At 41.2% G+C, this 25,215-nt stretch overlaps 1 protein-coding gene across 1 annotated transcript; it reads right to left on the bottom strand.

Annotated features, from left to right (window-relative positions):
* Window positions 1–291: 291 nt before the first annotated feature.
* LOC103020990 (metallothionein-1E) lies at window positions 292–25,110 on the bottom strand. Its single transcript, XM_057533031.1, has 4 exons — window positions 24,961–25,110; window positions 19,543–19,642; window positions 12,759–12,876; window positions 292–903 (listed from the first exon to the last, which is right to left on the bottom strand). Exon 4 carries the CDS (start codon window positions 587–589, stop codon window positions 404–406), a length of 186 nt encoding a protein of 61 aa, XP_057389014.1. The 5' UTR covers window positions 590–903; window positions 12,759–12,876; window positions 19,543–19,642; window positions 24,961–25,110; the 3' UTR covers window positions 292–403.
* Window positions 25,111–25,215: the final 105 nt, after the last annotated feature.

Below are 25,215 nucleotides of genomic sequence, written 5' to 3'. Positions count from 1 at the left end.
GGAAAGCCCTAAATACCTTTCCTCCTGGGTCTACTATTAAATAGCCTGAGAAAGGCTCAATCCTATAGCCAAAGTACATAAAAGAAATTTTCTTCTCACTGTCTTTTTTTTTTTTCCTTCAGAGATGATGGAGCGACAGTTTTGTGGATGAGAATATCAAGTAGGCATTTTGATGATGCTGATAATGAAGTTGGTTGCAGAAAATGGGAGCTGCATCAGACAATGCCAAATAAATTATTTTGTGCTGTCTCCTTTTTTTTTTTTTAAAGTCAACAACTTTTATTACAACTCACATATTTGATAGAAAAAGGAAGGTAGCGTCAGGTCCGGTTGTATGAAAAATGGTAAAATGCAGGATCGTCCTGGTTGCTCTGTTGACACCCGGGGCAGGCTCTCCACGACATCAGGCACAGCAGCTGCACTTGTCCGAGGCCCCTTTGCAGATGCAGCCCTGGGCACACTTGGCACAGCCCACGGGGCAGCAGGAGCAGCAGCTCTTCTTGCAGGAGGTGCATCTGCAGGCTTTGCAGGTGCAGGAGCCAGCACAGCTGCAGGAGCCGCCAGTGGGGCAGGAGCACTTGGGATCCATCTGGAGGAGAAGTGAGGCCCGAGGTCCAAAGCAAGGGGCGAAGCCGCTTCACTGGTCCTGGTCCGGTGGGGGGGCGTCTGTGCTGTCTCCTTTTAATGCCTGAGTTAAAGCAACCCAACCCAACGGCAGTTCAGCAACACTGGGTGAGTGCTCCAATGAGGCAGAACCCTGCTCCATCCAACGATCCATCACCTGTTTGAACCTGAAAAGGTGTCACTCTTAATCTGTCCCTCTTCATTCCATGCCACCACTCTAATTTAAGTAATTTTCCTGCTTCCAATACTGCAGTAGATTTCTTCCTTCTTCTCTTTCTTCTTTTTTATGAAAATTTTCAAACATATAAAAAAGTAGAGGGAATAGTAAAATCAACCCAATTTACCCATCACCCAATTTTTCTACAAAATATTTACATATGGTAAAATGCATGGATTTTAAGTGTACGATGTTTTGATAAATGTATATACTTGTTTAACTGCCACCCTTAATCAATATATAGAACTTTCTCATCACCCCAGAAAGTTCCTTTGCCATCCCCCAGTTTGGCAGTTATCAATACATAGCCACCCTCGTTTCATCGGTGCCCCTACCCCTGGACCCTCCAGGATGATTCTGAAGTAAATCCAGACATCATATTATTTTATCTGTAAATATTTCCTTGTATTTCTTTAAGAGATCACCAAAATATTATTATCACACCTAAATGAACAATAATTCGTCAGGGCTTCCCTAGTGGCGCAGTGGTTAAGAATCTGCCTGCCAATGCAGGGGACACGGGTTTGAGCCCTGGTCCAGGAAGATCCCACATGCCGCGAAGCAACTAAGCCCGTGCACCACAAGTACTGATCCTGCGCTCTAGAGCCCACATGCTACAACCACTGAAGCCCATGCGCCCTAGAGCCCGTGCTCTGCAACAAGAGAAGCCACCGCAATGAGAAGCCCATGCACTGCAGCGAAGAGTAGCCCCCGCTCACTGCAACTAGAGAAAGCCCGTGTGCAGCAACAAAGACTCAAAACAGCCAATAAATAAATAAATAAATAAAATGAATTTTAAAAAAAACAATAATTCTTTAACATCAAATACACAGTCTGCATCCACATTTCCCCAATTCTCTGTTTTTTTTAAAATATTTATTTATTTAGGCTGTGTTGGGTCTTAGTTGTGGCATGCGGGATCTAGTTCCCCAACCAGGGACTGAATCCGGACCCCCTGAATTGGGAGCACGGAGTCTCACCCACTGGACCACCAGGGAAGTCCCTCCCCAGTACTCTTTTAATAGATTTACATTTGGTCTCTTCACTTTTGATCTATTCCATTGATGTTGAAAACCACTCCAGGTGAACATTTCCAGTGCACCATCATGATTACCTACTGTGTGCTCCTTAGTCTAGCATACCTGGACTCCGTATATAACTTTCCAGTTTAAATTCCAATGTTCCTCCTCATCCGGCTTATCCTTCCACAAAAGAAAAGTAGCTTTTGTATGAATAAACCTGTTTCCCCACTGCTGAGAATTTGATTATGTGCCTCTTCTCTCCACCCTGCCCACAAATGTTCATTAAATAAATGTTTGCTGGACACCTACTAAAAACCAGGAACGAGCTAGTAGCTACAGAATAAGTAGTGAACAAGATAAGTATAGCTCCTGCCCTCAGGGAGATCATGGCATCCTCCCCTCTCTACCTGTTGGAACCCCATTTACCTTAAGGTAAAGTCCAAATGTCACCTCCACTGTGAAGACTGCCCTGATCTCTTCAGGCAGAAGTATTCTTTCGCTTTTCTAAAACTCCTGCTTTGCTCATTTGTTCTGCTTCTAGCCTACGTGCCACATAAGAACTTTGAACATAAGACATGTAGACATAGTTACTTCGTCTTTGTAATACTTTCACCATCTAGTGGGAACACAGTGAATGACTGAATGAATATGTTAAGACTAGTTATTTAAAAAACTGCCCATGGACTGCTAAACCTGAAACAACTGTTCAAGGAAACATATCTGACACAGTTTCAACTCGGCATAGGTGACTGCAGTGCCTTGAGGACACTTGGGGAGAAAGTTCATCTATAAAGCAACTGGCAATTGGCCTGGAGATTAAGAGGATGTACCCTGAAGTCTTGCCATCTTTTAGTTATTTTGTCCCATTATAGTATGTTTCTGAACTTGGCACAGGGAATTAAAAAGCTGATTTTCTACGGTCAGAAATTCTTAAAAATACTTCTCTGTCATTATAAAACTTTGAAAACATGTAAAAGCATGAAGAAAGAAATTAGAATCATCCATAGTCCACCATTCAGACAAAAATCACGGTTAACGTTTTGGTGTATTTCCTTCCAGTCTTTTTCGTCTGCAGTTTGAAAAGAGTCTGCTCTGGAGTGCTGGATCTTACTCTGGTGCTGAGGATGGGCGGACTTACGGAGGAGAACATTCTGCTTTCCGTATTAAAGCAGTGTGGTCTCTGTCGCCTCCACGCTCTGCCTTTCCTCGCTGATGACTGTTTCTTTTTCCCTACATTGCGTTCTACCTCTTCCCCCACTGAATGCAGAGTTATGGTTTTGTGACCCTACTTTGGGTCTTCACGCAATCTCTGGTCCCCACATCATGTCCCTGATCAGGATCTCAGAGCCCTGGTCACTTCAAATCCATTCATCGCACCTCCTTGACTCTGAAACCAAGTTCCTGGGCCAGATCTGGTCTTTATCATACTTTTGCCCCACTTGTAAGCATTTTCGCATGGCATTAAAAAGCCTCTGTAAATTGAAATTGAATGGTTGCATATTATTCTCTTTTATGTTTGGCCATAATTATCCTAACCATCCTCCAATATTGACCTTATGTTAGTTTCAATTTGCCACTATTGTGAATAACATTCCAATGAATATCTTTGTAAATAAATCTTTAACCATATATCAGATGACTTTCTTAGGTCAACTGCATAGAAACAAAAGGACTGACATAAAATATGGCACGAAATATTTGATATATATTGCTAACTTGACTTCTGGAGAGCGTGCAGACTTACACTCCCACAGCAGAGTATCGTGTGTGTCTTGTGGCATTGTTGCCAACCTTGAGCATTATTGTCAAAATAGAGAACAAAAGGGAATTTTGGAATAAAAAGAAGATTTCTCAACCCCATCAAGAGCATCTGAGGTACAGTAGAAACTAACACAATATTGTAAAGCAACTATACTCCAATAAAAATTTTTTTAAAAATTGAAAAAAAAAAAAAAAAGAGCATCTGAGAGATGGACTGGGAGTTTGAAAAAAAAAAAAAAAGCATCTGAAAAATGTGACTAGCGTCACAGTTAATGGTTTCAGACCAAATCCTTTCCCCCTAAGATCAGGAACAAAGCAAGGCTGTCCACTCCAACCACTTCTATTTAATGGTGCATTATTTTTAAATATTTGCTTATATGAGATATTTAAAAATCACTGTGCATTTTAATTTGCATCTCTTTGTTTTCGAGAGTAACTTTTCTTAAGTTCATTAGCTATTGGTAACTCTTCTTTTGTGAATTATGTATCCGAAGTCTTTGCCCACGCTTCTGTTGGTGTCCTATGGTTTTTTAAGTTATTTGTGTGAGCTCTCTATATTTTTGTCTTAAATATTTATTTTTACAAGTTTGTAGTTTGCTTTTTTTGACTGCCACATTTTTGCAATATAGAATTTTTATTTTATTTTATTTATTTTTTTTTTAAAGGATTTTCTTATTTATTTATTTATTTATTTATTTATTTATTTTTGGCTGTGTTGGGTCTTCGGTTCGTGCGAGGGCTCTCTCCAGTTGCGGCAAGCGGGGGCCACCCTTCATCGCGGTGCGGGGACCGCTCTTCATCGCGGTGCGCGGGCCTCTCTCCATCGCGGCCCCTCCCGTCGCGGGGCACAGGCTCCAGACGCGCAGGCTCAGCAATTGTGGCTCACGGGCCCAGCTGCTCCGCGGCATGTGGGATCTTCCCAGACCAGGGCTCGAACCCGTGTCCCCTGCATTAGCAGGCAGATTCTCAACCACTGCGCCACCAGGGAAGCCCCTATTTTATTTTTTAATAGTGATCAAAACTATAGAGTTTGTCTCTTTTTAAGTTGTTTTTATGCTTCACCATCTCTTCTTACAATTGCATGGTACTACAGAAAAGATACTGCTTCCATATTCAAGAACTGGTTGGGTAGTTCAAAGCCCTATAACCAATTTTCCTATGAAAAGTAGTTCTTATATCCTGAACTGATATTATTTGTGTCATTATAGTGCATCAACATGAAAAAAAAAATGGCTCAGAGAATCTAATTTGCAATATTGGTTCAAAGTTACAATGTGTAGGATTTATATTAAGCTCTGAGTCATGCTTTTATCTATAATTCTCAATTAAAAAGATGGTGAGGTTGATTACTCAAGAAGCCAGAAAGGCGCGTAAAAATTTATGAAAGAATTTCACCAGGAAGGATAGTTTAATTTGGACTGAAAGTTCACCTTACTAATTGTTCAAACTGGAAGTGAAGAGTTTTCTCCTGTTCAAGAATAGCTAAAGGAGAATAAATAAGAACGGTTATTTTCATGTGTCATCAATCAATAGTTTATTGACTATATTGAGTACTGAATTTTCCAAAGGTTGTTAGTCTAAAAGGGGATGATTTTTTAATGTTAGTCTGTTAGTTTATGAAAGTGACACTAATGAATCTTTCATTTGACTTTATTTGTAGCTTAAGTCATGTATAATATCTCCAGGTCATAGCTGATAAATTACTGTATTTTTATCATACTTCATATTCTATTGTCTCATAATGAGTTTGGATGTGAGTCAGGAAGATAAGATGTACCTCAGAGTAACTACTTTCCAGAATTAATATCAGCATGTGATGAATAAGATTTTTATGACATCAATATTCTCAACATAAAACAAAGGGAAAGTCCAGGTGAAGCAATTTAAGAGAATAATTTAGACGAAAGTACAAGAAAGAATCCTGGATTACTGAGCTTCAAAAAGAATGCACCTATCAATCACAATTTCAAAATACATCAGTGGAAAGAGGAAAATTGCACTATACAGCACTGCTGAAAGGCGCTCTGAATTTAGAAACACACAATTTGAGCCCCTAGCTACCTTGCCTGCTCTGCTTCCCCTATGCCAATTCACTCCAGCCTTTCTAGAATTTGCTTTCTGTCCCAGCACAATGCCTGCATGGAGCAAGGACTCAACACATGGTAACTCTTATGAACACCTTTTCGGTAGGTCCTTGGGGAACAGAATCAATGCTTATATGCCAGGCGGGTGGGCTGTAGGGTCAGGCTGTGGGATGTGACCTTGAGCATGGTTATTTAACCTCAGGGTGTCAGTGTACTCTCATTTAAAGTGAAAATAAGAATAGCATCCTAGGTTTCTGTCATGATTAAATGAAACAAGGCATACCAAATACCTGGTATATAGTAAGCATTTGGTACACTGAGCTGCTCATACACAGAGGAGAGAAAAACACAACCAGCTGGATATCCTCTGTATCATCCTCTACAAGTGAAACAAAACAAAACGAAACATATATAAACTCATTCTAAGGGCCGCTTAATCAGGTTTAGCTGCATGAAATAAATAAATACCCTCCCCCCCCACACACACATACACACCAGCAGTTTAGGAAAACAGAAGTTAATTTCTCTCACACACTAAATAAGCCAGAAGGTAGGCAGCCCAGCGCTGCTCTAATCGGTATGTGATTATCTGGATCCGGGGCCTTTCATTGTATTGCTCTCCATCCACAGAGAGCTGCCTCATGGTCCCTGGAGGGATCCTTACCATCTGGTCTCCTTTTCCAGGCAGTGAGAAGGAGAAACGGGGGGAAAGGGCCTGCCCTTACCCTTTAAAAATATTTGTCAGTTGTTGCATCCAACACTTCCATTAACATTCCATTGGTCAGAACTTGGTCTCAGGGTCCCATCAAGTTGCGAGGGAGCCTAGGAAATAGTCTTTACTCTGAGTGGTCATGTATCCAGCCAATAACTGGGGGTTTGAGCACAAACAAAGGAGAGAATGGACACTGGGAGGAAAACAGCCCAGCAGATAACAGACTGGCTCAGAGCAGGAAACAGAATGATAATATTTAAGAGGAATGAGGGCAACCCCCCAACTTTATGTATTTGCTTCCTTATTTGTTAGGGCACAGTTGTCAGTGGTTTGCTTCATTGTGTTTTATGTTTTAATCCTAAGAATTATGAAAAGGATTACGGTCTCAGCCCTCCTGGAAATGCTTACCAGAAGAGTATCCAATCCATTCCGACCTCGGTGCTTAGCGAGGAAAAGCGCCTAGGAAGGATTTCGAAGAAAAGCCACCAGATGACTAACCGCTCAGAATAAAACCTAGGACGGACCTTTAAGGAAGGGGCGTGAGCCAGCCAGGGAAAGAAATGGCTAGAGGGTGACTAAATAATGATCTCCTGCTACCCAAAGGACTCTGCCCCAGAGGAGAGGGGAGAGGAAGAGGAGACAGAGGAGGGCCAGCTGTTCATCTCCGCTGAGACTGGAGAGAAGGGAAGAAGCAGAAGTGACTTAGGGTGACCTGTAAGGAGAAATGTGCTGACGCGGCGGGCGGCTGTTAACACACCGCAGGTGGAGATTATACACGTACCTCTTCAAACTCTGAGATATTGGCATATGCTCCTCCCCGAAGGCGGGGTTGGGGGCAGGAGGGGCGGGGCACAGGTTGAGGGCGGGTGAACCACTTGAACATCAACGGTACCCTCTCCCGTGCCTCGGTTTCCCTCATGGAATAACTCTGTTTCGGAGTCCAGAAAAGGGATACTGTGTTGATCTGAAAGATAAGCTCTGGTTTTGCATGTGTATAAAAACCAATAACTACACAATGTCAGTATCTTGCAGATCAGATCCTACAAGGAGAGAGGAATGGATTTTCCATGTTTTAAGATATCATTTTAAGAATTATAGTAGTAATACAATGGCTTTCCGGTCAAGATGGTACAGCAAGGTGCATTTCATCCTCTGTGAAAACAGTAAGCAATGCCAAATGAAATGTACACAGAGAAAATTTTTTTAAAAAAAGATAGAACATGGCTCAGAAATAAGACAATTACTCATGAGGCCAAGAAAGAGAAAAGAAACGGTAAGAGCCGAGTGGGACCTGGGCTGTGGGTCTCAAAACAAGCAGTGGTGGCTGAGAATCTGGCTCCTATGGTGACGAGGACAGAAAGTCCCACCTGAGGCTAAAGACCAAAGCCATGGTCACTGCTGAAGCCAGGTGCTGGGGTACAAAAGCCCCTTCCCCCCTTTCCCTTTCCCTTCTCTAGATCCCACTCCGCAGGGGGAAGGGGTTTCCCTCCGAGCTCTCCTAAGCTCTGTAAGAGGAGGACACTCTGTGAGGTGAGGTCACCATGGATCTGCAGGTCTTTCTGCTTCTCTCCCATTCCCTATTTCTGTTCAAGTTCGCCATTGCTCTTACATCTTCATTCTGCCCTACAACTATAATTAAGTCTTTTGTGCTCTGTATAGAGGTTCAGTGCAAAAACAAGTGATGTGACTGAACCCACAGAAAAGGAAAAGTATACTGTGTCATGACACCTGCGTCATGACTAAAGACTTTTCTAAATTCTCTGTATAGCTCAAAATCACGTTTTAGTTAGCTTCCTGTTCGGATCATGACTATCTTGTACAGCATTTGTTATGTTTTCCCCAGTTTCTAGTTTCCTTTTGTGTGTATGTGTGTGTGCGTGTTTATATGTAGTTATTGAAATATCTTCACTTTGTCATTAAGTATTTCCAGGTTCCTAAATATTCAATGTGTGTAATGAAATCTATTTTCTTCCTAAAGACATCTTCTTGGAGGCCTTTTACTTCCTGTTTTAATCTGAACTGACAGCTTTCCAGGCCTGTTACACACATGACCCCCTGTGGTTCTTTTCAGTGATTTCCTAGGCCGGTTCCTGGGCTTCTGGGATTCACACCTCCCTCTTTCTTGGATTCCTTCTCCCTTTGGGAGGGGCACATCCTTGAGTAATTTTTCCAGAAAGGGAATATGTAGAGATAAACTTTGTGAGTGCTTAACATTTTAATTTTATCCTCACATTTGCTTGCTTCATTGGATGTAGTTTTAAGTTTGGGGGCTTCCCTGGTGGCGCAGTGGTTGAGAGTCTGCCTGCCAGTGCAGGGGACACGGGTTCGAGCCCTGGTCTGGGAGGATCCCACATGCCGCGGAGCAGCTGGGCCCGTGAGCCACAATTACTGAGCCTGCGCGTCTGGAGCCTGTGCTCCGCAACGGGAGAGGCCGCGGTAGCGAGAGGCCCGCGCACCGCGATGAAGAGCGGTCCCCGCACCGCGATGAAGAGTGGCCCCCGCTTGCCGCAACTGGAGAAAGCCCTCGCACAGAAACGAAGACCCAACACAGCCATAAATAAATAAACAAATACTTTAAATAATAATAATAATAATACTTCTTAAAAAAAAATAAAAAACAAAAATAAATTTAAGTTTGGGGGTCGTTGCTCCCCTATGTTTTAGCAAACGATGTCACTTTAGATATTTCTGATTCTAATTTACTCCTTATTTCCTATGAGAGACTTCTTTTCTTTCCTCACTGCAAAATTTAGCGTTTTTCTTTTTAAACTTGGCATTCTGAATCTTAATCAAAATACGTCTGTGTGTGTGTGTGTGTGTGTGTGTGTGTGTGTGTATTTAATTCCTTGTCTTTGGTACTAGTCAACTTTTTCCATCTGAACACTTGAGTTTTTTTCAGTTCAGGGAAATTATCTTTAGTTATTTCTTTAAACACTTTCTTTTCATTCACTGTTCTCTCCTTCCAAAACTCCTATTAGATAGATATCGAATCCTCTATGTTTCTTAACTTTCCCTCATTTTTGCTCCATATTTTGGAATATCTCTCTGTCCGTATCTGCTGGATCACTGTTTGATCTTTTACTTCATTCAGACCTTCTACTTTTGAGTTTTCATTTTAGCAATCATGTTTTTAATTTTTGAGAATTTTGAATTTTCTCAGGGTTCTTTTTTCATGGCCATCTGTTCCTATTCTTCTTTTCAATGGATAAATAGTCTATCTTTTGGAGTTTAGATTAGAAAGTTCTTTTTTAAAGTTTTGTTTCTTGTCTCCCACTCTCTGAAACGATGTGTTCTACTTGTTCAAATTGGTCTTTCACGGCATTAGTTGCTTTTAAACGTCTTACGACCTTTGATTGACATGGCTTGGCTTAGGAATGATGGGATACATTGATTTTTACAGACAACTTAAATGCGTTTCCTTCGCAAATAGGTATAGACCCATTTACCTGACAGGCCTTTCCCCCACCCCGCTCCCACCCTCCATCCCCACCAGAACGGGGTGGGGGTGGGGGTTGGCTAAGAAGTCTGTGTAAACAGGTCCATCCTCTTCACAGGCAGGCTCGGAATTGTGAGAACCAACAGGAATCCCCTCTGATAGTGGAGACCTTTACCTGGGGCTCCGTATGGGGGTCCCGAGTCTTAGCCCCTGCTCCGCCTCAGTCTGCTGCCCCCATCCCTTCACGTGGGATCTCCGCAGACACAGCTTTTACACTGTCGGAGTCAGGACTCCCAGGGCTGCGGCCCCAGCAAGTGGTGCTGCTCCAAATATTTCATGGAGGGGAGGGACTAACTGTCTGAGCCAGTCAGTCTACAGATGGCCCTTCAAGTCATCACTCCTTCTCTCCCAACTTGCTGACTCCAAGTCCTGGAATTTCTCCAGGGCTCTGCCAGGAAAAACAGCCACTACTTCCATTGTGGTCTGGAGTTATCATTTTGTTCTGCTATGATCCACTTTCTATCCACTTTCTATCTGCTATAAATCTTCTAAAATGTCTTGTCCGAGGATGGTGCTTTCTTCTTCTCAAGGGCCCCATGTCTTTCCACTCTTTTCCTACATCCTTTCCCATTTCCCTGGGATCTACTCGGCTCTGGGCTTACAAGTGGGAAGAAGACAGACACGGTCCCTTTTCTCGTGGGGTTTATGATCTTGAGTAGCTGAACAGACAACTCATGGCATTAGCACAGTGTTACAGGAGGGATTCCCTGACCAGGTGAGAAAAGGCCTGCAAAGGAAAAGGGTGTTTAAGCTGAGATCTGAAGGATGATCAGGTTTTCTGTTGGTACAAGAGGAGGGGTGTGGCCAGAACAGAAAGGAAGGAGGAACCGCACTCTAGCCTGAAGGAACAGCATGTGAAAATGTGTAATCCCTGTAGGTGAGGGTGGCCAGCACCTAAGGGATCTATACGTGTCCTTATGCCTCATGGGACAGGATGGGCCCAAACAAGCTGCCTCTGAGAGCTGCCCGCTTGTCCTAAGATGGTTCCTTTCCTGTGTTTTGTTTCAAAAAAGACCAATGTCTTTTTTCCCCCAATTTTTAAAACTGTAGCAAAATACACATGACATACAATTTAACATCTTAACCATTTTTAAGTGTACAGGTCAGTGGCATTAAGTACATTCATATTCTTGTGCAACTGTTTCCTCCATCCTTCTCCAGAATTCTTTTCATCTTGCAAAACTGAAACTCTGTACCCATTAAATAATAACTCCCCCTTTCCTCTCCCCCTAACCCATGGCAACCGCCGTTTTACTTTCTGTCTCTGTGAGTTTGACTACCCTAGGTACCTCATCTCATTGGAATCATGCAGTATTTGTCTTTTTGTGACTGGCTTATTTCACTTAGCATAATGTCCTCAAGGTTCATAGGTGCCAATATCTTAATACCCTGTACCTCCTGATAATCTCCAGAAGGAAGAATGTGCCCCAACTTGAGTGGAAAGTGGGAGGAATTAGGTTGTGATAAAACTCAACCTCATTAAGGAGACTGTTGAAACAGTGGTGTATCAGCAGAGGACACTAGAATTTTCAAAATCTCAAATCCTGCACTCGCTAGCATGTAAGATCTCTGACTCCATTGTATATTAAATAGTCAGAAAGTGCATCCTGTCCTGGCAGTCTAACTTTAATCGGTTCGATCCAGAAAGCTTCCTGCCCAGTGACGTGACCCCTAAATTCTATTCTTGAGAAAGAACCCCTCCCTTAACATTGGAGCAGGATCCAATTATTCATTCGTTTATCTGGTGTGTGCTATGTCATGTTCCAGTATGGTGGCTGGTTTCCATCTGCATCTCTGACCCAATCTCCACCTTCTCCACTCTGCCTTGTGTCCCATGGGCTGACCTGTAGGATTGGCTTTCAGTTGGACTTGGGTAATTGGAGGCACCAGCAGGAGATTGGAGACCGGTTGGCATATTTATTACCCTGGCTTTCTCTCAGCAGGGTTGCTGTGGGTTGGCTGCTTGAAAGGCAACACTTTCAGACACCTAGTATGCACCTAATTATCTGGAAAATGCTTTCACTATGCCCTTTCTCTATCAGCAAAAAAAAATAAAAAAATAAAAGTAGTTTGCCTTCATGTGTCAAGGATAGCATTATATCTTAACTGTCCTGCCTTAGAGCTAAATCAAATCCTGCTATCGTAATATAATCTGGAGGGAGCTTGTTTGTCTTGATATTCTATAGGACATCACGCTGGTCCATTACACTGATGGCATTTTGCTAATTTGATTTGGGGAGCAGGAGGTGGCAAGCGCCTTAGGTGCGTTGGTAACACATGGACTTCAAGAAGTTGGGAGATAACCCTCTGGGAAGTCCAGGGCTGCGACATCACTGATGTTCCAGGGGCCCAGTGGTCTGGGGCATGTTGGGGTGTCTCCTGCTACACGGGAGAGACAGCTGCTGCATCTCGCCCCATGTACCACATAGGAGACACAACATGTAGTGAGTTTAGAGGCAAACTAAACCATATTTTTCTGTGTGCAGCTCTGACCTAATTACTGGGTATCTCACAAGGCTACTGGTTTTGAGTGGGCACAGGGTATGAAAGGTTCAGACACAAATCCAGGCTGCGTTACAAGCAGTCTGAGCAGCAGACCCAGTGGCATGGAAGGATCTGAGGCAGACGGAGATGCTATCGGGGGCTCCTGGCAAGCCCAATAGGACCCAAGTTAAGTCAACTGCTGATAACTAGTTTTTCAGTTGAAAAGCAGCTCCTGGACTGTTGGAGAGGCCCACAGGGACTGAACATTTGACCCTGGGTCACAAAGGACTTTGTGATTTAAACTGCCCATCACGTCTGGGACATGCCCAGCAGCATCGTTGTAAAGTGTGAATGATACCTTGAGACCAAGCTCTGCAGGTCTGGAAACCACAAATCAGTCAGTCCAGGCTCCACGGTACCTCTTCCTGCTGCTTGACTGCCTCTCAACACACGCCGATGGCCTGATGGCGAGTTCCCTGCAGCCACATACAGAGGAGGAAAAGCGGGGCTGGATTTATTAATGGATGCACACGGTAGGGTGGAACCAGACAGCGGGGATGAGCCGCTGAGCTGCAGCCCTGCGCAGGGATGGCCTGAAAGTAGGGAGGGGGAGGCGGTCCCCCCCAGTGGGCAGAACTCCAGGCATTCCTTCTGGTTTATTCTTTATGGAAGGGAAGGAGGTCTGAGGAATGCCATCCATCCAATTCATGGCCAGTGGTAACATGTTCACCACGTTGATTGGGGACTTGGAAAAAATAAATTGTCTGTTTAGTGACAGGAGAGCTTGGGGAGAGACGTGTGGCTGGACTTTTTGGAATGTGCACAGAACGTACACAGGCTGCCAGAATACAATTCCACAGACTGGGAGGCTTAAACAACAACCGTTTATCTTCCCACAGTTGTGGAGGCTCAAAGTCCAAGATCAAGGTGCCATCAGGACTGGTTTCTGGTGAGGCCTCTCTTCCTGGTTTATAGAAGGTGGCCTTCTCTCTGTCCTCACCTGGCCTCTCCTCTGAACATGCATGGAGGGCTTTTTGATGTCTCTTGGTCTTTTTTTCCCTTTGTTCCTCATTTTTGTTTATTAAAATTTTTTTCCTGCTTTACTAAGCTATAATGAACATACAATCGTCCTCTTCTTCTAAGGGCAACAGTCCTATTGGATTGGTACTCCACCCGTATGACCTCCTTTAACTTTAATTATCTCCTTAAGGCCCCGTCTCCAAATACAGACACACGGGGGTTAGGGTTTCAACACATGGATTTAGGGGATACAACGCAGCCCAGAGCGATAATCAGGTGGTCAAGATGGTCCCCCCTGTGGATGTGTGTAAGTCTCTTCCTCGCCACCCACGTGCCTGCTCCATGAGCCCGTGAGCAAAGGACACACGGGGCGGGGGTAGTAGAAGCTGTGCACAGGCCAGTAGCGTACTCTCTCTCACCAGCGCTGGTCTGGCTCCTGACGAGGCTGAATGTCCAATCTGCCAGCAGCTGATCAACACTGTGACCCTAAAATGGCACTGCTCCCCAAGGGGACCAGCCGGAGACCCCTCCATCACGGAGGGGCCAGAACCAGCCTCAGAGAGACAGATCTTTGCTCCCATCATGGATTTTCCTCCCCTGCCCCCAGGACTTCTGCCAGCACCAACATTCCTGAACTTAGAGAATGTCTTATCTATCACCACAGTGTTGCAACTCAGCATCTCCTCCCCAAAGAAGATGCATTTTCAGAGGCTGTCATTTGCCAGTGGGAGCTTGACCATGGAATTCACTGGCTTTATCACATGCTTCATTCCCTAGAAAGAGATTTCTTAATAGAGGGGCCTGCTGAAGACAGATATGGTGACAGCTGGAAGGCAAGACCCTGCAAGGTGGGTACCTGCCTAGTGGATGCAGTCAGTTCCCCAAACCAGCAGCCAGCATTTGGTGCCACTGCCCCCATAACCGGACTGCAGTGGTCTGGGAACCAAGGTGGGGGGATAGGAGTGGCCCTTCTCACTATGACTAGTGGCCCTTCTCCCTATGTCATAGTGAGAAGACCTGCTTCCTGTCTGACCTTGGGCTTGTGGCCTAGGAAGGATATTTCTGCAGGGAACACATAGTTCCATTCAATTGGAAGTTGAAACAGAGTCTGACCCTCAGCTATTTGGGGCACCTCATGCATGAGAACTTTTAAGATCTACTCTCTTAGCAACTTTCAAATATACATACAGTGTTATTAACTATAGTCACTGTGATGTACAGTACATCCCAGGATTGATTGATTGATTGTGGCCGCACCGTGCAGCATGCAGGATCTTAATTTCCCGACCAGGGATCAAACCCGTGCCCCCTGCAGTGGAAGCGTGGAGTCTTAACCACTGGATCGCCAGGGAAGTCCCAGGATTTATCTATTTTAGACCTGGAAGTTTGCACCTTTTGACTACCTTCACCTATTTCACCCACCCCCACACTCATTTCCAGGTTAAAGTGGGAACAGAATCTTAAAGACCTGTCCCCAACCTCCTGATGCAAGATGTAGCAGAATAGCATGCAGGATGGAAGGCAATTCCGACTCCCCAGATCTTCTCAAACTTTAATACTGTTGCGTGTCATCTGGTGACTTTATTAAACTGCAGAGTGATTCAGCAGGTCTGGGTGGGGTTAAAGATTCTGAATGATAACAACGGTCCAGGTGACGTTGTCCTTGGATCTCACTTTGAAGTCATACAAGGCTGTAGCTCTGTGGTTCACAACCTGTTACAGTTTAGACCCACCCAGGGGCTTTTAAGAAATACTAATGTCTAATCCCCTCTCCTAGAGATTCTGATTCAATTCACCTGGGGCTTGGGTATCATTTTTTTTTTTTTTTAAAGTCTGCCATATAATGCTAATAGTTCCTCAGAGGAATGTTTTTAGGACCAAGTGACACAGTTGGTTATTTCCAATTCATTAATGATGCATTTTGAAACAATCTTTCATTCAATCATCCATTCATTTATTCAACCTCCAACTCTATGATTGAATGTTCCATTTTAGAGAAATTATGTCTATGACTTCATTTTTCAAATAATTTTTAGCATTTTCTAGAAACACCTACATTCTTTCTGCTGGATTTTCATTGGGTTACTACATAATGACATTAAACTCTGAGCAGCATCCTTCCCACAAATTTCACACTAAGCTGCTCCTTTTGGAACTAGACAATAGCAAAGGAGAACAAAATTAAATAGCTTAGACAATGAAGAAAAAAAATCTATCTTCAGTTTATATTTTATTAGAGGTGACTTGCCAATCTGATGATAGGTTAAAATTATCCAGAATAACAAAAGAGTGAGTAGTTCTACAAAAATCTTCTTTGTTAATTTTTAAGCACTTTCCTAAGGAGTTATGCATATAACTAAAATTCTAGGTGACTTCATCCAGAGAGGTAGACTTTGCATCTATTCAATGCATGCAGGAAAGAAGGTAGAAATACTGTTTCTGTCTTGCTATGAATGTCCTTATGGATGGCTCCTTGTGTGCATGTGCAGAAGCGGTTGTAGGGTACATACTAGTAGAATTGCTGAGTTATAGGGAATGTGAACATTCAATTAGCAAGGTATTACCAAATTGTGTCCAAGCGGTTGTGTATATTTATCACCCCACCAGCAGTGTGTAACAGTTTCTACTGATCTTTGAGACTTGTGATTATAAGACTTAGTTTTAGCCATTTCAATGGGGTTTATGTGGTATGTCATTATAGTCTCTTTTTGCATTTCCTTAATTACTAATGAAGTGGAGCAACTTTTTTCCTGTAAGTACTGTTCTCATTGTATCCCTTAAATTTTGGTATATTTCATTTTCATTCATCTCAAAGTATTTTCTTTTTTTAAAAAACATATTTATTTATTTACTTATTTGGCTGCACCGGGTCTTAGTTGCAGCATGTGGGATCTTTGTTGCAGCATGCGGGATCTAGTTCCCTGACCAGGGATCGAACCCCAGCCCTCTGCATTGGGAGCGTGGAGTCTTAACCACTGGACCACCAGAGAAGTCCCTCAAAGTATTTTCTAATTTCTATTATGATTTCTTCTTTGATCCATTGGTAACTTATAGTGTATCATTTAATTTCCACACATTTGTGATTTCCAAATTTTTCCTTTATGCTTCCATTGTGGTTTGAGAACATATTTTGTATGATTTCAGTTATTTTGAATTTTTTGAGAGTTGTTTTATGGCCTACTATATGGTCTATCCTGGAGAATGTTCCATGTGCACTTGAGATGTCTATTCTGCTATTGCTGTTTGAATATTCTATAGATGTCAGTCAGGTCTAGCTGGCTGATATAGTCTTGCTAATTTTCTGTCTGATTGTGCTATCCATTATTGAGATGGGGTATTGAAGTCTCTACCTTTTAGTTCTGAATTTTATATTTCTGCCTTCAGTGACCTTCTGTTTAATCTTAACACTAACCTCAGAGTAATCTTTTACAAAAGTAAGTCAGATGTCACTCCTCTTCAAAATTCTCTAATGCCTTCCCACCTACCTCACTCAGAGTTCAAACCAAAGTACATACAACGCCTAGAGGTCCCCCACTACCTCTCACCGCGTTCCATGCCATCTCCCCTCCTCTTTGGTCCAGCCCATTGCCAACACCCCACCCCCAGCATTGCTAAAGCATGTCGGACACTGACATCCACAGACATTCTTTGTCCACAGGATCTTTGCACTTGCTGCTCTCTTTGCTTGAAAGGCTCTTCTCTCAGGCATCTGCATGGCTTCCTTCCTCACTTTCTTCAGATCTTTGCTCCTTCTCAGTGAGGTCTTCTCTGATCACCGTATTTTAAATAGTAATGTCTCATCATTCCCCTTTCCTGCTTGATTTTTTTTTCTCTACAGCACTTGTCTCCATCTGTCATAATGTGTATATCATAACACAATCATGTAAATGGTATATTATTTATGATCTGTCTTTCATCACTAGAATGTAAACTTCAAGAGCACAGGGATTTTTGTCTGTTTTATTCCTCTGTATCTCCAGCGTTAGATCAGTGCCTGTCACATAATAGGTGCTCAGTGAATGCATGCTCCATGAATGAATGAATGCCCTGAGTACTGCTGAGGAAAACAGTCAGCTGGGCAGCAGACAAAGTTGGATTCATTACCAATCTCAAGTGGACCCTAAACCCCAATTCATTCTGTTACTATAAGACTCTGCAACTGTGAACGAGTTTTCTTAAAACTCCATTAATACTATTAAAATCCAATTGGGCCATCCTGTTGCTTCCATCCATTTCCATCTTTTCCATCTCTATTTCCAAATATTTTTTGAGCATTTACTACTTGCTAAGCACTGGATACAAAGTAGTATGCCTATAGTGACTAAGTCCTTACCTTTATGACGCTTACATTTAAATTTTCTGAAATCCATTGTGCCAAAGAAATCAGACCACTAACCCCAGAAGTTCCCTATCCAGTTTACCCTCCAGTTTCAAATATCTTCTCCTAGATCAACTAAAATTAAATATAATTCTAGCAAATTATTTAAATTGAACCTTACCAATTTCATGCATGTAAATCAGCTTTCAAATACTACAGAAACCAACTTTTAAGTATCACAGATTCGTGAAAACTAGTTTGAAGAAAATAATTGGCAATGGAATTGCATTTACAAAATGTGAAAGCTTTGTGAAAATTAGCAGCATTAAAACAATGTCTGACAAAGATTATTCACATAACACTTTTTGCTTCAGCTACAAGTCCCAGTGCTAAAACTTTTAAAAAGCATTTTGTATCAGTTATTTTGCAGAAGTATATTGATGTCATTGTGGTTCATTATAATGGTTAAAGTTATTGTCATTTTTCCAAAAAAGTCTATTTCAAGAATTCCTGGCATATATGAAACTTTAGCCAGAGTAATTTTTCTAATGGCTAAAAAGGTTTTAGTCTTTTGTCAGCAAGTACTGTAGTCAAAATATTTCAACCACAGATTCTTCTTTATTCCATCAGAGTACAGCCAAGTACCTGAATGACAGCAGAAGGTAGAGACAGGACACTGTGCCAGTCAGCAGAAAATTCTGAATCTAATCAGAGGACAGAGGCCTAATTGCTCACCTATTTCATTTGACAGCCAGAAAGACTGTTTTCAGAAAACATCTGTGGATTTCTTTTCAAAGTGTCTCCAAGAGAAATTTTAACAAGCATAATCAAGTGCGAGTTCCATACCTATCTGATTTTCCCACAAATCTGACCTAACAAGCAGTTTCACTGGAAATATAAGGACGTGAGAGAATAACAGTGAAGCAAAATTAGTCTAATTACAGGATAAATTAAAAATCCAAGAACTTGAACTTCCCTGGTGGCGCAGTGGTTAAGAATCCACCTGCCAATGCAGGGGACACGGGGTTGATCCCTGGTCCGAGAAGATTCCACGTGCTGCAGAGCAACCAAGCCCGTGTGCCACAACTACTGAGCCTGTGCTCTAGAGCCCGTGAGCCACAACTACTGAGCCCACGCACCACAACTACTGAAGCCAGCGCACCTAGAGCCCATGTTCTGCAACAAGAGAAGCCACTACAATGAGAAGCCCGCACACCCCAATGAAGAGTAGGCCCCACTTGCTGCCACTAGAGAAAGCCCACGTGCAGCAACAAAGACCCAACACAGCCAATAAATAAATAAATAAATATTTTTCTAAAAAATCCAAGAACTTCAGTTCAAGGCAATTCAGTAGTTGCCATTGCAATTTTGATAAGAACTGCATTGAATCTATAGATTGCTTTGAATAGTATGGACATTTTATCAGTATTAATTTCATTCCAATCCATGAGCACAGAATATCTTTCCACTTATTTGTGTCTTCTTCAATTTCTTTCCTTAATGTCTTACAGTTTTCAGTATACAGGTTTTCACTTCCATGTTTAAATTTATTATTTTTGATGCAATTAAAAATGGGATTGATTCCTTAATTTCTCTGATAGTTGTTAGTGTATAGAAATGTAACAGATTTTTACATACTGATTTTGTATCCTGCAACTTTACTGAACTCATTTATTAGTTCCAACAGTTTTTTTGATGGATCTTTAGGGTTTCTTGTACACACACACACACACACACACACACATATATAAATATACATAGTTAGTGGAATATTACTCAGCCATAAAAAAGAAAGAGATCTTACCATTTGTGACAACATGGATGGAACTTGAGGGCATTAAGCTAAGTGAAACAAGTCAGACAGAGAAAGACAAATACTGTCTGATCTCTCTTATACACGGAATCTAAAAAAAAAAAAAAAAAGACAAGGTCTTAGATATAGAGAACAGACTGGTGGTTGCTAGAAGCGGGGGGAGGGGTGAAGGGTGGGAGAAATGGGTGAAGGGAGTCAAAGTGTAAAATTTTTAAATAAATAAATAAAACAAATTTAAGGATAACTTAATCCACTGTGTCTGATTCATTTACACTTAGCTCATCAAAATGTATTTTGTTGTAAAATAGATAGCTAGTGGGAAGCAGCCTCATAGCACAGGGAGATCAGCTCGGTGCTTTGTGTCCACCTAGAGTGGTGGGATAGGGAGGGTGGGAGGGAGATGAAAGAGGGAGGGGATATGGGGATATATGTATATGTATAGCTGATTCACTTTGTTATAAAGCAGAAACAAATGCGCCATTGTAAAGCAACTATACTCCAACAAAGATGTTAAAAAAAATTTAAAAATAAAATGTATTTTGTAAGACCCATTTATTATCCAAGAAATCTTTTGAGCCTTTTTAAGACAACTCTTTTGTCTTTGAACCACTGAGTTCTAATTTTCCATATGAATGACGCTTGGACCTTGAAAGATAGCCGATCAGTTGATTTTCAACCTAGATTCTTGAAATTTTAAGTGAAATGCAAACTTGATATTCTGTTTATTGTTTGAGCACTGAATAAGGTCATTAAAAAAAAAAAAAAAGAAATTTCTCAACTCAGGTCCAGGTAGCCATAATCAATCAAACAGGGCTAACAACAGACATGAAATTTGTCTGTCACACATTTCCAAGTTGTGCCTTACTGTCTAAACATAACTAGGTCTCCATAAATCACTGCAATGTCTTTCCCAACTCTCACTTCAATACTTTTTCTGTCTGAATACTCCTGATATTTGATTAGGTTCTTCCTCATGTTGCTCTGGCCTTAAAGTCTAGGGCAGTTGAAGATATTTTAGAAGCTGGAGCAAGAAACAGGATTTGGGAACAGAAAAATCTGGATGCAGATATTGAGGATCTGAGTTATGGGGATGAGATTCAGTTTGAATGTCTAATCACATGGTCACAAGTTTGTTTATGCCTGCTTTCATGTAGAGAATCAAGTTCTGGAAGGGTATAATCTTTGTCTTACTTGATTTAAAAAAAAAGTTTACCTTCATTTTTTTCTGCTTCTCAAGATCTCAAATTAAAATTTTCATGGAAAAAAATTATTTTGTGTTATTATTCTTCACCGTATGTTTTTCAATTATTCATAGTATTTCTGCCTCATTACTTTGGCTATCATTACAGTGACATTTTCCTGGAGACAAAATTCTCATTATATACTTTTTTTTTTCTTCCTATAACAATTTAATTTCTGAACTCACCCAAACTTCAGCTATTTTTGCTTAGGATTGAGTCTACATGCCAAGGGTCTAATGTATTTTTTTCTCTTTTTTTAACATCTTTATTGGAGTATAATTGCTTTACAATGGTGTGTTAGTTCCTGCTTTAATAACGTAGTGAATCAGCTATACATTTACATATATCCCCATTATCTACTCCCTCTTGTGCCTCCCTTCCGCCCTCCTTATCCCACCCCTCTAGGTGGTCACAGAGCACTGAGCTGATCTCCCTGTGCTATGCGTCTGCTTCCCACTAGCTATCTATTTTACATTTGGTAGTGTATATATGTCCATGCCACTCTCTCACTTCATCCCAGCTTACCCTTCCCACTCCCCGTGTCCTCAAATCCATTCTCTACGTCTGTGTCTTTATTCCTGTCCTACCCCTAGTTTCTTCATAACCATTTTTTTTTTTAGATTCCGTATATATGTGTTAACATACGGTATTTGTTTTTCTCTTTCTGATTTACTTCACTCTGTATGACAGATTCTAGGTCCATCCACCTCACTACAAATAACTCAATTTCGTTTCTTTTTATGGCTGAGTAATATTCCATTGTATATATGTGCCACATCTTCTTTATCCATTCATCTGTCGATGGACATTTATGTTGCTTCCATGTCCTGGCTATTGTAAATAGAGCTGCAATGAACATTGTGGTACATGACTCTTTCTGAATTATGGTTTTCTCAGGGTATATGCCCAGGAGTGGGATTGCTGGGTTGTATGGTAGTTCTATTTTTAGCTTTTTAAGGAACCTCCATACTGTTCTCCATAGTGGCTGTATCAATTTACATTCCCACCAACAGTGCAAGAGGGTTCCCTTTTCTCCACACCCTCTCCAGCATTTATTGTTTGTAGATATTTTGATGATGGCCATTCTGACTGGTATGAGGTGATACCTCATTGTAGTTTTGATTTTCATTTCTCTAATGATTAGCGATGTTGAGCATTCTTTCATGTGTTTGTTGGCAATCTGTATATCTTCTTTGGAGAAATGTCTCTTTAGGTCTTCTGCCCATTTTTGGATTGGGTTGTTTTTTTGCTACTGAGCTGCATAAGCTGCTTGGAAATTTTGGAGATTAATCCTTTGTCAGTTGCTTAATTTGCAAATATTTTCTCCCATTCTGAGGGTTGTCTTTTCGTCTTGTTTTCATTATGTATTTTCTACACTAGAAAATCCTAATTGGTTCTTATTTGAAATTGTCCTCCTGCCAATTCACCAAGACAAAGGGCAAATCCGATGGAGTTGACTGATACTCAGAGTTTCCAACTAGAGCCTCACACGTAAGAGGACAGATCCATGTTTCCTCCTAGCTTAGAAAATTTGCCCTGCTGGAGTTAAACTGCCAATGTCTTCTGAAAACCAAAATAAAACAAAATGTATACTTTGTTAATCTGCTTCTACAGGGAAAAATACAAAAATGGAAACAGAGATGTGAACTTACTTTAATGACCGAAAGTTATGGGTTTCTCTTAGTAGTTTACTCAAGCCTGGTGCAAAATCATAAATTGGATTCATTTTAATGTCACATTCCTGTTCATTTGTTGACCTTATTTTCTAAGGCTATCGGATGGCTTTCATTTCTCTGAGTTTTTAAAGTTGTTATCCATCTGTATGCCTTTACATATGCAAAAATACTTTCTGCCTAAAATACCCTTACTACTTGTTCTCTGGTCAAAGTGTGACTCCTTCATCAAGTTCCACCTCCTCTGTGACGCTTCGTTTTTCATCCAGGGATTCTTCTCTCCCATGCCTTCCTCTAATCTAGGTGCAGTAGATGAACCACAGAACACCCACACTGCTCAACTCCATGTCGTCTGCTTTTCCACTTAGAGTAGTCTAGCATATTCCACTTCCACCAAGCTCTCAGTGGAGTCCTTGAGGGCAAGGATCATGTTTTATTCACTTTTATAGTCTCATCATGCACTTCAGTACCTTATTTAATCTAGATGCTTATAAATATTGAATGAATTTTGAGTTTTCCTACTTTCTACACTTAATTTACTTCACATTTCCTTAAGTTTCAATCCTTTTCTTATTCTTTTTTACATTAATGACCTCAAACTGGAGGTAAATTGACCTTTAGACGCTTAGGAAACCACTTTGGTTTTCAGATCTGTACGATGGAACTAATGACACAAACCTACTTTAAAAGCCTGTAGTAAAAATAAATGCCTTACTCTCTTCAGAGGAAAATGGTAAATAAATAAAAATAGAGGTTCAGTCTGGAAAACCATTTGGCAATTTTCTATGAAGTTAGAGATACCTTATGATCAAGCAATGCTCTAGGTATCACCCAGAAGAACAGAAAACATATTCACAAAAATATTTATGGCAGCTTTTTTCATAGCAGCATAAAACTGATGGGAAAAAAACAAATTTCCATCAAGAGGAGAATGTATAAATTGTGGTACATTCATATAGTAGAATACTACTTAGCAATAAAAAATAAAATAAACTATTGGTACAAGCAACAACATGACTGAATCTTAAAAACACTAAGCTGAAAAAAAAGAGCCAGACAAAAAGTGTACATACTGTACAGTACCATTTATATGAAATTTAAGAATAGGCAAAACGAAGACCCAACACAGCCAAAAATAAATAAATAAATAAAAATGTATTTAAATTACCTTTAAAAAAAAAAAAAAAAAAAAAAAAAAAGAATAGGCAAAACTAATCTATGGTTATAGAAATCAGAATGTTGGCTTGTTCTAGTTGGGGAAGGGATTAGCTGGGACGAAGCACAGGGAATTGTTAATGGGAACGGCAATATTCTAGATCTTGATTGGGGATATTGGTTGCAAGGCTATATATTTACATTAGTCAAAAATCACCCAAATGGGATTTCCCTGGTGGCACAGTGTTTAAGAATCCTCCTGCCAATGCAGGGGATACTGGTTCGAGCCTGGTCCAGGAAGATCCCACGTGCCACGGAGCAACTAAGCCCATGCGCTGTAACTACTGAGCCTGCACTCTAGAGCCCATGAGCCACAACTACTGAGCCCGTGTGCTGCAACTACTGAAGCCCGCATGCCTAGAGCCTGTGCTCTGCAACAAGAGAAGCTGCCACAATGAAAAGCCTGAGCACCACAACGAAGAGTAGTCCCCACTCGCCGCAACTACAGAAAACCCGTGTGCAGCAACGAAGACTCAACACAGCCAAAAATAAATTAATTTTTTAAAATGTACCATATTGTTTCACTAATTGAAACAACTGTAGCATACTAATGTTAAGATGTTCACAATAGGGTAAACTGGTGCCAAGTATACGGGAATTCTCTGTACCATTTTTCTAAAAAAATTTTTTTTGCTAAATCTAAAACTACCCTTTAAAAACTATTAATACTTATTAATATTAATATTTATTAATATTAATTAAAAATAAATTTAGAAATTATTTATTAAAAGTATAGTGATGAATAAACAATCACCTCCCATGTACTCAATAACCAGCTTAAAATTAGTCAAAATAGTTAAAGCCTCCTGTATACCCCTTTCTTTACAGTCCCCTCCCTACCAGACAAGACCACGTTTCTAAATTTGATTTTCATTCCCTTGTATTTCTTGACTACTTTCACTACATATGCATATATGCCTAAGCAATATATAGTATTGTTTTGCATGTTTTAAAATTGTACGTGTATAAATTGTCCTATTATGTTTGTTCCACATCTCCCTCTTTTTGCTTCATCACATTTGCTGGCTCACTCTTGACTTACTGGCATGTAATATTCCACCGTATGAATACCCCATAATGGGTTTATGCTCTTATTGGTGGACGTCTCCAACTTTCTGCTTCTATTTCTAGTGCTGTTGTGGATATCCTTGTCTACACAGCAAAGTTCCCATAAGATAAGCAGTTAGAAGCGGAATGCTGGAATTCGGTATTTGCATATTTTCGGTTTCACTAGATTTTGCCAAATTGCTTCGCAAAGTGGTTGTAACAGGGGTACGTACCTACCAGCAGGTGCGTAGTGTTTTGACGCATTGAGGGGAAAAACGTTTGAAAGACATATAAACTGTACAACATGCTTTCTTCACCATAATTCTGCTTTTGTGCCCACGTAACCATCCCCACAAACTACAGTTCAGAGCACAGAAAAGAGCCCAGACAACATTGAACCAGCCCGCTCCGATGCCCCAGGACGCAGGTACACGCCCACTTCCCGCGTGGCGTCTGACGCAAGGGCTGACGTCAGCACGCTCGCGACG

The sequence above is a fragment of the Balaenoptera acutorostrata genome, chromosome 18 (genome assembly GCF_949987535.1).
Source record: "Balaenoptera acutorostrata chromosome 18, mBalAcu1.1, whole genome shotgun sequence".
Classification (NCBI taxonomy): domain Eukaryota; kingdom Metazoa; phylum Chordata; class Mammalia; order Artiodactyla; family Balaenopteridae; genus Balaenoptera; species Balaenoptera acutorostrata.
This window is presented reverse-complemented; position numbering and strand designations above follow the sequence as displayed.